This window comes from Perca fluviatilis, chromosome 2, assembly GCF_010015445.1.
Source record: "Perca fluviatilis chromosome 2, GENO_Pfluv_1.0, whole genome shotgun sequence".
NCBI lineage: Eukaryota > Metazoa > Chordata > Actinopteri > Perciformes > Percidae > Perca > Perca fluviatilis.
This window is the reverse complement of record NC_053113.1, coordinates 42,755,685-42,769,545: the sequence shown is the minus strand read 5'-3', so window position 1 is coordinate 42,769,545 and position 13,861 is coordinate 42,755,685. Positions and strand designations below refer to the sequence as shown.

The following is a 13,861-nucleotide window of genomic DNA, read 5'->3' as shown; positions in this document are numbered from 1 at the left end:
TAAATTGCTGCTATGTAATGTACCTATCTCCTTATTCTGCGGCTAACAGCAAAACAGATCTGCGTGAAATCTGTCTGGTCTCGCCTACCTGTATGAGACTGTCGCAAAGTGACGCTTGCGCAACTCACATCTGCCAACATGGCATCATGACTTTGCGTAAATATATACGCCACTTTCATAAAGCCAAATGGCGTGTTATTTTACGCCATTTTCAGCTATCCACGTGTATGATACACACTGGAAACAGCTGATGTAAACAGACCCACCATAGTGGCCTCGCCACGTTGCGCGTTATCGCGAGAACGCGATGTACTATCGCGAGAACAACGTCACACGCCTGTCAAGAAAAGAAAAAATGGTTGAGTTTAGGAAAAGAACACAGGGAAAGACTTTAGTAACAAAACAGTGACAAAAACACGGAAAATAACGACTAAAACACGCTTACGACAAAAACAAATGGTTGGGTTTAGGAAAGAAACATTGTGTAAGGCTTATTAAAAACAAAAAATTAAAAACAAAAAACGGCAAAAAACAGCCGAAAAATCGCCACACGCGGGGCGCGAACCCGGCTCTCCCAGGTGAAAGTCCTGTGTTTATGTTTATTTATGTATCTGTGGTTTTGTTTCGTTTTGATCACTCTGTAACTGAAATACACTTAGTGTAGTTCTATACAACTCCTTATATTTCTATAGATATTGTATAAATTACTATTTATTTTTGTACTTACGGTATATGCTGCTAAGCTAAGTGGAATGCTGTCAAACCAAATGTTGTTGTGTTTAACATGCAATGACAATAAAGCATCTTAACTTATATCTTATTATAAGCCTACTTACACTGTAACCTTATAACTTCCTTTGCTATACTGAGCTCAGTTCAGCAGGAGCCAGAGAGAGGGAAAGGGAGACAGAGAGAGAGATAGAGCGAGAGAAAGAGGGAGGGAGGTAAAGAGAGAGAGAGAGACACACACACACACACACACACAGAGGAGAGAGAAGACTGCAGACAGGAAGGATCACGGAGACCGTCGCAGTGGGACTTTGTCGGGGTTTTTTGTTGGGGTTTCTGAGAGATGCTGTCCCCACCGAGGAGATGGATCAGAGACCAATGTCCGAGCGCTGTAACCTCGTAAGTCCACTCATGTTCTTCATATTCCGCTGTTCTCTAACTTATCATTTAGTTACAGCCTCAATAGTCCGTACGACACACACATAGTAGTTTATTTCAAGTAATCATGTTTGTTTCTAGTAAAAAAACAGCTGAAACAGTGACTGACTGACTGACTGACTGACAGCCCGCTGTAAGAGAACACCTCCTGCAGGGAGTAACGTTAACGGGAAACCAGCCGACCGTCGGTCCGAGGTGACCTCCTGTAGCCTGCCTACACTAAGAACACAACAACTTGATGTCGATGTTAGCCTATATTTTGCTGAAACACTAAAAACTGAATTTAAATGCCATTCATCAAGGTTGGCTTTGGTATGATGATCCACAGGTTTATATCAACATTAAATATTTATTATTATTAGTAGTAGTAGGTAGTATTAAATCAGCATTTGAACTGAAATTAGTTAAAAGTGTTTTTTGTATCTTTGGTCACTAAGGACTACTGTTTTTAATCGTAGAAAATATCCAACCCAGAAAAAAAATTGTGATTTCTATCATTTTTGGTAGGCTACAAGCATGCATGCTCATTGTCTAGTGTAACCTAAATAGTGAGACATGAGCTCTAGTGACTCAATGTTGTTTAATTGATTAGTTGATTGTCAGTAAATGAACAGTTTGTATCATTTAAGGTGGAGAAACATGGAACTTTTCTCTGTTGGTTGGAGCAATTTGTTACCTTGGACTCTGGGCAGTTTTTCACAATTTTTCTGACTTAAACTTAAGAAATACACTAGATTGTGTTGTCTTCCCATCAAGCTTGAAAAAGACGTTCCATCGTTTTAAATTGTTAAATTTTTCTTCTACACATTTTCAGCGCTTATTTCTACGTCCCATACTTTCTGATATAAAACAAAAATTGAAAATTGGTCAATTTGACCTGAAGTCAACACAAGGGTTAACAATTAATAATAAAAATAGCGAAATTATCAATAATGAAAATAATTGTTAGTTGCGGGCTGAATATCAGTGAAGACGTAATATTATAAACAATTGCATTTGATTCAGTTGAAACAAATGAACCATATTAGATCTCTGTTGATAAAATTATAACCACCATTTTAATTTGACCTACTTACCATTTCCAGCCCACAAACAAACGTAAAGGTGCAATATATAATACTGACAGCTAGTGTTTAAAATAGTTACTGCAGTACAAATTCAAAATACTGGAGAGGGTCGTCCCCCCCTCCTCCCCAGACTCGACGTTCACGTTGGTTGCCTGGCTGAGACTGGAGCATCCAACAATGTTGCTAGATGCTTGTCTCACATAGCCAGACATTACTCCACAGCACAGTGGCGTAGCTAACGTTAGATGCTGGCTGTATTGACATAAAACATAAAAGCCTGTGCTCATGCGGAGCTCTGTACCCAACTGACAGACACACTTTTTCGGCTTAGAATTACAGTAGGAACCGCTAAAAACCCCACAACCTCGCCGTCCTCTCCACACGCCAGACAGACACACTTCCTCGGCTTAGAATTACGATAGGATCCTCTAAAAATACCACTAGTCTCCGGTAACATTAGCAGTTAGCTGGGTTGGCATGGCGGCGTTAGCTAGGACCAGTCGGGATCACTTTACTGGCTGTGTCTCAATTGTTTTTGCGAGTAACCAACTCGGGTACTCTAGCTACATAATTCAATGTGAGTAGCTACACAAATGTTGAAATGCCAAATGCCCGTCCCTAGTAGCTGTGATAAATTAGCCTGAAGCTAATGCTATTCAGGAGAAAACTAGATTTAAAAAAAAATTAGCCAACTCTGCGTCCTTTTTGGGCTCTAAGCTGTCTCCATCTTTCAAATACATCTTCAATATTTACCCGTTTTTTGTTACGTCTCTGGTCACGCAACTGTTAGAAACATCCGGGGTTTTTTTATGTTACAGCCGTAGTGTGCTGGGTTTAAGTTTTTACAGGTATATCTGGCAACCCGGCCTGGCTGTCAAACAATTGTTTACAGTTGTTAACAGTTGTTAGCAGTTGTTAACAGTTGTTAACAATACACAGGCCAAAACACAAACAGAAATTCTGTCACGAAACGGAAATTTCAAAAGGAGAAAATACTGGCATTAGCATTGTCAGAAAAGATAGTATTTCAGCATGTTTCCTTAATATCTGATGACGCATTTGTGTCATTTTTGGATTTATTACAGTAAATATATTACATATTGGACCTTGAAAAATGTAGCATGATAATCTAAATGTAGCATGATAAAAAGGGATATCAAACGAATAATAAAAAAACATGACAAAAATAAAATGTCCCCGACATCACTGCAAGTTGGTTATCAAATATACAGTATTACATGCAGCTCAGTGACAAAATAAAGATTGTCTAAACTATTTAAAATGTTAGAAAAAGCAAAAACAAACTGTTAAAAGTTGGGAAAAAAAATTTTTTTTCAAGGTTGACGGGAAGACAACACAAGGGTTAAGTCTAAAAATACTAGAATCAGCTGATAAAATAGCCACAAATTATAGGCTGTTATTTGCAATTTATCACTATGAATCTAGGGGCCAGTGTGTCAGTACCAATTATACTCATTTGATATACTTTTATGCACAAATGGGTGTATTTGCTAAATATAAAATTATGTTGTTTTCAGTTCCTATCACATTTCAAATGTGGACTGTACTAATGGAAGATCACAATTAACTTATTCAATGGCCATTCTATATTCTGTATTATCTGAATGTTTGTTTCTTTGGTCTTTGACTCATAGTAGTAGCTAGTTGACTACAAGCCCTTATCTTATTCTGTGCTATGTCATAATTATTACAGGAGAGAAGTGTGTTTTTGAGGCAGATGGAGAGTATAAAAAATGACTCGTACTGCTGCTTTGTTGAGCTAAAAAATGTATTTGTAGGACCTGTAAAGACTGAGCTATAGTGTATCACCTGACTCAGACTGTCTTGGTTTATTAAAGGGTAACTACTATTTTTACAATGTAAAAGTGACTAAGTGACTGATGGGAACAACAATCTCTGAAATTTGTCCAGTATTAAGCAAGATCGGTACAGTCGGCAACCACAAAACAATCTACAATGTAAGTTATTGGACAATTGCACACCTTCTATTTACTAATGCATGGGATAATAGGGTCCAGGTTGAAAAAAAGCCTAATTAGCCTTTAAGTATTTTATTCCCTTGGCAATAAATACCAACTCACTCAAATAAATTAGGGTAATTTCCTGTGAAGCAAAATTACTGTCAGGAAGTGTGTCAGAATGAAATATAGGTTACATGTGTCATCATATCATCCTCTGTTGAAATCCTCTTTATATAAGATTTCTTAATTATTCAAATATTAAAAGATTTAGGTTTTCTTTTTAAAGGAACAACAAACTATGATGTGAACAGCACCCAAATCAAAAGGCCAAATCACTTTCTGCAGGCTAACGTCTCTCAGCTCGGTGCTGATAATGGTATCAGGTACCAGCCGGTGTGACATGGTAGCTTGTCAGCATCAGATTACAGTCTGCTGATAGACCTGATAAGTGTAACAATATTCCAGGTTGCTGTTGTTACCTTGAGTCCAGTCCAAGGGCAGACAGGGCTACAGGCTTGACATAAAGAGTTTGTTTTGCAACATGTCAAAGGCAGAACCGACATTTCAGGTTGCTTTCGTGTCATCTGGCACTGGTTGCCAATGTGACACTCTGGACTGGACTGTTCAGTGATGTTTTCCCTTTAGTTAGATGGAATGTCATTTACTCACCGAGACTGATTTGTTAATAATTACAGTATGTACTAGTAATGTAACTGTCAGTCTTCCTCTATAATACCATTTAAATTCCATTGGTTATTTTTTTGGGTGAGGCTATTTGCACCCCTGGTACAATTAGCAGTATGCTATTTGTACCCTGGTGCAATTAGAAGTGTATGCTATTTGCACCCCTGGTACAATTAGAAGTGTATGCTATTTGCACCCCTGGTACAATTAGAAGTGTATGCTATTTGCACCCCTGGTACAATTAGCAGTGTATGCTATTTGCACCCCTGGTACAATTAGCAGTATGCTATTTGTACCCTGGTGCAATTAGAAGTGTATGCTATTTTCACCCCTGGTACAATTAGAAGTGTATGCTATTTGCACCCCTGGTACAAATATCAATGTATGCTATTTGCACCCCTGTGCATTTACAGTACCTTGGCATATATTTACACACAGTTATCCATACTACTCATGTATTACACCTTTTTGGAATATTATCGGCCTGACATTCTTACCCTAACCATAACCATCCCACTCCTCTTGCCTAAACCTAACCAACCCAACCAGGGCAGGCATATTCATGAGTCTTCCCCTACCACCCTGCAAAAAAAAATAAAAAATACGCGTTCGCGGGTCCTGACTTGCGCAATTGCATGCAAATTATCCAATCCAAATTTTAAAAAATAAGATCACCACACAGGGGAATCAAACACCAAACTCCCATACCAAAGGCAAGTGCACTAACCACTCACCTAGCAGTTCTTTCAGGAAGTTGAATAACTTTTTACCACTTGGTTTCTTCAAGCCTCGGTTGCTAGGTAACCATACTGTATACAAAAAAATAGATACTAACTAACAAACTAACGGTTGTATGCTTTCACTGAAGACAGAAAGCGCAACTGTAGTATCCATTTTCTGCTAGAAATTCAGTTGTTATAAACTTTAGAGACAAAACTTCCCTAATATGCCAGTTTCTGCGGTCATGGAAGATGAACGTCCGCCATGATTTCGGTGCACGCGAGCAACGTTTTTTTGTTGTTACGTCACAGGGTGTAAATAGCTCAGCTGTGTGGCCGAGGCTATTCGTACCGGGGGTGCAAATAGACACTCCGTATTTTTTTTAATATTCAAATAATATTACAATATAAATATAAGTACTACACTACTCAGGCTTATGCATTGTCAATGTCACTCTAAGCATGTGGTTGTTGTTACACATTCTGTCCACTAGAGGGACTTCCAACATCAGCCCGGCCTTGAAGGGGATCTACGTCATGGTGCATTGCATCTCTGGCACGCCGCTCTCTGTTTACATTATTTTCCACCACGCACACAGTGACAAACACAAAACGGAGAACTCTGTAATGAAATATTATCTAACAGGTGTATTGAAGCGGCTCTGTTGTAAAAGCTAACGTTGCTCAGTTAGCACAATGACATCATGTGTCATAAACTAAGTAACACTAAAGGCCATTTTATAGTTGTGCGTAGCCCCGCAGAACCCCGCAGACCCCTCTGCGTCTACGCCAGACCCTGCGCCGTAGCCTGACCTCTTGAAAAATGTAACTACACGTCGCAGTGATGCACGTCGCTCGGCCATGGCTTGGTAGCGTTGCATTTCCCCCGGCTCATTTCCTGGTTCTCCTTCTCCATAACCAACGTGAAATCAAGGAGAGGGTTAACCTTTCCTGCTACAGATTTCCCACCTTGGTCAGAAAACACAGGCGAGACACTTTGTTTCTCTCACTGTGACTCTAGAGTTGGTACTCGCTCCAAAGCTAATCCCCGTCACTCTCTCACTTCTCCCTCGCTTTACACTCCCCCCACACAGCAACCTACAAGAATTAAATAAAATAATTTCTGTTTGGCATTTTCAGGAAACAAAATACCCTCCTCTTTAATTTGATCCAACAAACCTTAGCTTAAACATGACCATCATCAGCGTTTTTTCCTGATCAACCAGTATACCAAACTCATTGAAAAATCAAAAGTGTATCATGTTGTATAAAGGTCTGTCAACATTTGCCAAAAATGGCATTTAAATATTCATCCTAATATAAATACACAAGTTGAAATATATTTTAATTTCTGTTAGATGTTTAATGAACGTGTTGAAAATGTTGATAGTTTTGACAATTATTATTATTATTATTATTATTATTATTATTAGGCTTATACAGAATTGGTGGAGATTATTGATGTCCCTGTAGTTAGTTGCTGAAGTAGCAAAGACTATTAGCTGTTGCCACATTACAAACAAGTTTAGTTTAGCTAATCAAATCATAACAGAAAACAAAGCCTAGTAAAAACCTACACCATCTAGGCATAGACCTTACGTTACTTTTATGAATAAACAGCAAATTTGATTCAATATTTGCTACTGTAGTTCAATTCAATTGAATTCCCTCTGGTAAAGAGTGTAGCACATGTTTAGGGATTTTATTGTGAAAGATAAGAATGGTATAAGTGTCTCTGGTAAACGCTGCCTTTGTCAAAGTTCTATACAGCCTGCTGTTGTATTATGATCCTCTTATGTAAACACAACATGATTGGTTGATGCCTATTTTCGGTGCGAAAGCTCAGAAAAATCTGCCTCTTTCCGAAAAACAATTACGTGGCTTTATCACCGTACTTGCCTTCTGTGTGAAAGTACTGATGGCAGAAAATTATATATAAAAAAGCGATTGCACAAAGAAATGTCCCCAGTGTGTAAAGACCTTAAAGTAGAGATATGAAGTTGCAGAGTTTTTTATATAGCTCTAATCATTTAGCAGTGGCGCTAATGGCACTAATCATTTAGCAGTGGAGCTAATGCTGCTAATCATTTAGCAGTAGTGCTAATGCCAATAATCATTTAGCAGTGGCACTGCTAAATGCATATTACACTGGACTTTCATGTTCCTCACAGGATAAATTATAATAACTCTGCTGCTCTGAGTTTCGTTCTCTCGTATAAAGAATCTTTAGTCAACGAACAATCTCATCACAATCCATTAAGTAGCTGTTTGGAGCTTTTGATTGTGCCACATGATCCTCTTCAGCAGAGGGAGTTTAACCTATTCTCGTGCAATTGTAGATGTCCAAATTTATAAGATTCCAAGCACTTTAAGGTTTTTTTGTCTTTGTTGGTTTCAAAATTAGGATTGAAAGTTTATTCTCGACCTTGTTAATAGTAGTTAAAACACAGGACCGACTCAACTTATGGAGAAACGCAACCCCACGTCACGCTGCGGTGGTCAATCATATGTAACTGGAGATCAGACTTGGCTGTGGTTTGAGGCTGTGTGAGAGTCCCGTACAGTAAACAGGAAACATCACTGCCTTTATCGCTGCCACATGAAAGTTTCAAAACACGATGAGGGTAAAAAATTAAACACAAGAACTGAACTGCCCAGGAGTTTTTGTAATAGCTGAATGTTTCCTGCAACAACAAAGCACTCGCTCGTCTATTGTCTCTCTCTCTCCTGTGAAATAAAGCTGCCTTTAAGTGCTGTCGGAAACGTTGAGATCTATAAACGATCTGACAGAAAACAGTAATTGTGAAATATAAAGTCTACTTGTGATACATTGGGGGGTTAAAGAACACAACAGGATGTCACACATGTGGGCCATTTGTGACATTCCCATACCGCCAAACTACCCTTTGGCAAATTGCCGGATCGCAGTTTCCCTGTCTGATCGCAGCCTAAGTGTTCCAAATGTAGATGACTGCTTTCACATTCTAACCAGGCTTCATATCAACAGCACGGTGTTTGTTTAGATCATAAATTGTTTTTTCTTTGCTCATGGTGACCTGACCTGTAGAGGATATCTCTGTCCAGGGACATATTACAAGCTGCACCAGTCCACAGTGAGTTAGGAGGACACATTGATCTGTACTCACACTGACTGAGCTCCAGCCCACTGCTGCCAGAGAAATGCCTGGAATTTCTTTTAAAGACAGAGTAGACTACCTAAAGCTACCTCACTCACACACAGAGGTTAAAAGTTCAGGTTTGTGAAGGCTGCAAAGGGAGGCCTGGAAGAGGAGTAGGCTGGGTTCCAGATGTTGTTGTAGCCCTGGGAAACCTGTGTGCCCCCCCTTTCCCTCGTACGTAATAACAGTCACAATAGGGTCTCACTCACTCTTCTAACCAGTTTTAACATATAACGTGTTTCAGGTTGCAGGCAGCTAGTGGTTACAGTTTATTTCCATACAGTATGAAAATCACCTTACAGATTTAAAATTAGCGTTATTAGTAAAAGTATCTTGTTTAGGGACACATAGGTTGATGTATCACAGTGGGAATTGAACCCAACCCAGATCTCCCACACCAACCATCATATCCACTGCGCCATCTACACCCATTTTCTTTTAATGTATTTTTGCAGTGTGATATGCACATTTTCTTGAATAAGCATTAGAAGAAACATATCAAAGAGGGAATAAAGTACATTACAGTTAGTCATTATTGTGTTAAGAAGAGTTTTTGTGAAATTCCTCATATAAACATAGACATAACACAGCAGCTATAGGCTACAGTTTAGGACTGAATCTTGTAGGTCGAAACTGTATTACAGTAATTAGGGATGTCCCAATCTGATCTCAACGATCAGTATTAGGGTAGATCAAGGCATTTTTTAACTGTTCCGTGTTGCTATATAGTGCCTGATCCTTTGTTTTATGACAGCTGTCGCAGAAAATGCTTAAAGGTCCCATGACATGGTGCTCTTTGGATGCTTTTATATAGGCCTTAGTGGTCCCCTAATACTGTATCTGAAGTCTCTTTCCCTAAATTCAGCCTTTGTGTAGAATTACAGCCACTAGAGCCAGTCCCACAATGAGCTTTCCTTAGGATGTGCCATTTCTGTTTCTGTAGCTATTGAGGAGGAGAGAGGGGGGGGGGGGACAAAGTGGAGGGTGGGGGTGTGGCCTTGACCAACTGCCACTTTCAGACTACTTGTTTGAAAGCCATGATGTCTCTCTCTCATGGGTGGGCCAAATTCTCTGGGTGGGCAAAGCAGAGAAAGGGGAGGTAACCTTGCTCCTTATGACCTCATAAGGAGAAGATTCCAGATCGGCCCATCTGAACTTTCATTTTCTCAAAGGAAGAGAAGGATACCCAGGGCTCGGTTTACAGCTATCGCCATTTCTAGCCACTGGGGGACCATAGGCGGGCTGTGGGAACTCATATTAATGTTAAAAAACCTCAATGTGAAATTTTCATGCCATGGGACCTTTAAATTTCTGAAATATTTTAAATTAGAAAATAAAAGCAGTCTAATGGCCACTTAATATAGATAATGGGATGTTTTAATAGTGAGCATTTTGTAAGGCAGCACTGCTGCTACCAATTGGATACAGCACCTAAACAAAATAAACACTCAGCGGAATCCATTGAGTTCACTCAGTCAAAGGCTGTACCGAAATTACAAACCCCAAATGCAATGAAGTTGGGACGTTGTTTGGAACATTCCACAAGTGAACAGATTAATTGGAAACAGGAATTGGTTGGGTCATGATTGGGTATAAAAGGAGCATCCCGTTGTCATTCACAATCAAGGATGGGGCAAGGTTCACCACTTTGTGAACAACTGCGTGAGCAAATAGACCAACAGTTTAAGAACATTTCTCAACGTACATTGCAAGGAATTCAGGGATTTTCTCATCTACAGTCCATAATATCATCAAAAGATTCAGAGAATCTGGAGAAATCACTGCACGTAAGCGGCAAGGCCGAAAACCAACATTGAATGCCCGTGACCTTCGATCCCTCAGACGGCACTGCATTAAAAAACAATATCATTATGTAAAGGATATTACCATGTGGGCTCAGGAAGACTTTGGAAAACCATTGTCAGTTAACGCAGTTCATCAATACATCTATAAGTGCAAGTTGAAACTGTACCATGCAAAGCAAAAGCCATATATCAACAACGCCCAGAAATGCCGCCAACTTCTCTGGGCCCAAGCTCATCTGAGATGGACTGACGCAAAGTGGAAAAGTGTGCTGTGGTCTGACGAGTCCACATTTCAAATTGTTTTGGGAAATCATGGACGTCATGTCCTCCAGGCCAAAGAGGAAAAGGACCATCCAGATTGTTATCAGCGCAAAGTTCAAAAGCCATTATCTGTGATGGTATAGGGATGTGTTGCACAGCTGTGAAGGCACCATTAATGCTGAAAGGTACATGCAGATTTTGGAGCAACATATGCTGCCATCCAAGCAATGTCTTTTTCAGGGACATCTCTGCTAATTTCAGCCAGACAAGGCCAAGCCACATTTTGCACGTGTTACAACAGTGTGGCTTCGCAGTAAAAGAGTGCGGCTACTAGACTGGCCTGCCTGCAGTCCAGACTTAGACTGGATAAACCCAGCCTGATCTGCCGGCGATTTGATTTCGCCCTGCAGCTCGGGCTGGAAACCTGTACGTTTATCTATCCTGCTTCCGTTACAATTTTTCGGGGTCCAATCACAAACTGAAAAAAAAATGTTAAATATCCACCTGCTATTGGCAACATAACCATTGTGTCTGTTGGTTCAATATATCAATTATAGAAATCATTTTATGCCTGTTGATCACGCCTCTTGTCCAGTAGAAAATACAGAGCAGACTCCCCAGACTAATGTTCAATCTTAAAAGATTGAGCTTGGTCTGGTGAAAAAAACAATAGTTTATTAGTTTGAACATTAAATATCTTGTCTTTGTAGTGTATTCAATTGAATATAGGTTATAAAGGATTTGCAAATCATTGTATTCTGTTTTTATTTACATTTCACACATCCTAACTTCATTGGAATTGGGGTTTGTAATAAGAACTGTATGTGAAGACATCTTTTAGTTTGTGTACTTGGTTATTTAGTTAAAAAAAAGAAAACCAATGCTGCACAAAGTAAAAAAATATAAATAAAGCTTTGTTTATTTTGTTATATGGTAAAATAATAATTAGGAACAGCGTGGATGCAGGCTTTTTTGTTAATGCATTGCAGAGCTATTCACTTGTCAAGCATATACAAACTACATTGATTGATTTTATTTACTTAAATGTACTTACAGTGCGATTAAAACTATAAAAAACATCTATGAACCACACTGTTGAACTGGGAGACATGTCCCTTCATTACCATTGACACACTCTTTATTTTGACTCCATCCCACATACACCATCTTGCTACTCCAAATACTCGCTACCAAAAGGTATTAATCTGCTGCTGAAAACAATTCCCAACAAATGCTATTTCCTCCATCTTAAGTAATGTTTTGTTAAAAACTACAGTAAGAGGGAGCACCCTGGTAGCTCACCTGCTTGAGTGCGCTTCCCATGTACCAAGGCTGAGTCCTAACCACAGCAGCACAGTTTTGATTCCAACCCACAGCCCTTTATTGCAGGTCATCCCCCTCTCATTCCCCCCTTTACTTGTTTCCTTGTTTCTAGCTGTCCTATCCATTAAAGGCCAAAAAGTCCATCTTTAAAAAGTTTTTTTTTTAAATACAGTGAGAGCTGGGTTTTTTAAATACTGAGCCTGACGAAAATTCAAAATTATATTATATATTATAAAACTATATTTGTGAGCTGTTTTTAAACCTTACCAATGGTCTGAGCCACAGTGTGGCTGAGTCTTTTCCATCTGGAGCTGTGGTTGGAGCTGTGGCTGGCTGCTGAACTCTGTTTATAGAAAACTCTGGCTGTGCTAAAACATCAAACCAACAGAACATGACGAAACCAATGGCCACTTCTCTCTTCTGTGGAAACAAACATGACTATGAACTGGCCCCCAGCAATTCCTTTCTAAGTTTAAAAAACCTGGACTTTTGGGTTATTGAAGGCAGACACTGATACTCTTGGGCTGCTGGTAATGTCACTTTGATTAATGTCAAGTTGTCTGTCTCAACATTCTGGTCAGTTTTTTCAGCAACAAAACATTACGCTTTTGTCTGTTTTTTCAACATTTTTGTGTATATTTTAACATCCCATATTTCTGATATAAATTTTTTTTGAAAACGGGTCAAATTTCCAACAAGCTCTTGGGAGTTTTTTTGATGCAAAGAGGGAGAACTATGGCGCCAAAAGACAGCAGTGAGTAAGCATTCACAGTCCCTGCTAAGGCCCTGGCAGATTCATATAAAGTGGCATATCTGGCTGGTCAATCAAAAACACCTCGTACTATTACCGGAAACCTCATCCGCCCAGCAGTCATAGCAATGACAAGAGCTATGCATGACGAACAAATAGGTAACATACTTCACACTGTTCCGCTGGCAAATGACAGAGTGAGCTGGCGCATTCATGGCATGGCAGATGACATAAAAAAAAAACTGATGGACAGAGTAAAGAATAGCGGAATTTTTTTCAATGCAAATTAATTAATCGACAGATGTGTCTGGTGCTGCGCAGCTGCTTGCATTTGTGAGATACGGATACATTTGTCTTTGAGTTACCTGGCTGCAGTTCTTTTCCTGGTGAACAAAAGATGGGGCAGAGGGTGGAGCCTAGTTTTTATGCAGAGGCCCCAGTCTTGGACCTTTCCAAAAGATCTGACAGCAGGGAGGGATCAGGGTTTCTTCCTGCAAGTTGTAGTTATTATTCGTGTTGTCCTCCCCTCTGTGTGGTTATTTGTTTGGTCAGTTTGTATATACTGTAAGTATCCCTCCCATTTCATTTGAGAGGTCTGTTAATTGAGTTAACATTTTGATTTTGTTGGTCTTATTTTACAGTAGAGTTATGTTTTGTTGACCCATTTTAAGGGCCCTATAACTATTTGCCTTATTTACTTGAGAATCTTTTTTTTGGGGAAAATAAACCCAACCTTTTGAACTTTAAACCTGTGTTCCTATGTTCCTTGACTGCATGGTCCATGACAAACATATTGAATTGAATTGTTTCCGTGTGTGTATGTGTGTGTGTGTGTGTGTGTGTGTGTGTGTTGGTCGGAGCTCCGCTCTGTGTCAATATACAGAGAGGACAGATTGCTTGCGCTTACGCGCTCAGACGCTTTT

General features: G+C 39.5%; 1 protein-coding gene across 1 annotated transcript in view; it reads left to right on the top strand.

Annotated features, from left to right (window-relative positions):
- Positions 1 to 979: 979 nt before the first annotated feature.
- Positions 980 to 13,861, top strand: part of gal3st2 (galactose-3-O-sulfotransferase 2) — a 28,931-nt gene continuing 16,049 nt past the window's right edge. Inside the window, exon 1 of the mRNA XM_039791142.1 lies at positions 980 to 1,128. Coding sequence (XP_039647076.1) covers positions 1,073 to 1,128 — 56 coding nt within the window. The 5' untranslated portion in view covers positions 980 to 1,072. The remainder of the gene's footprint in view (positions 1,129 to 13,861) is intronic.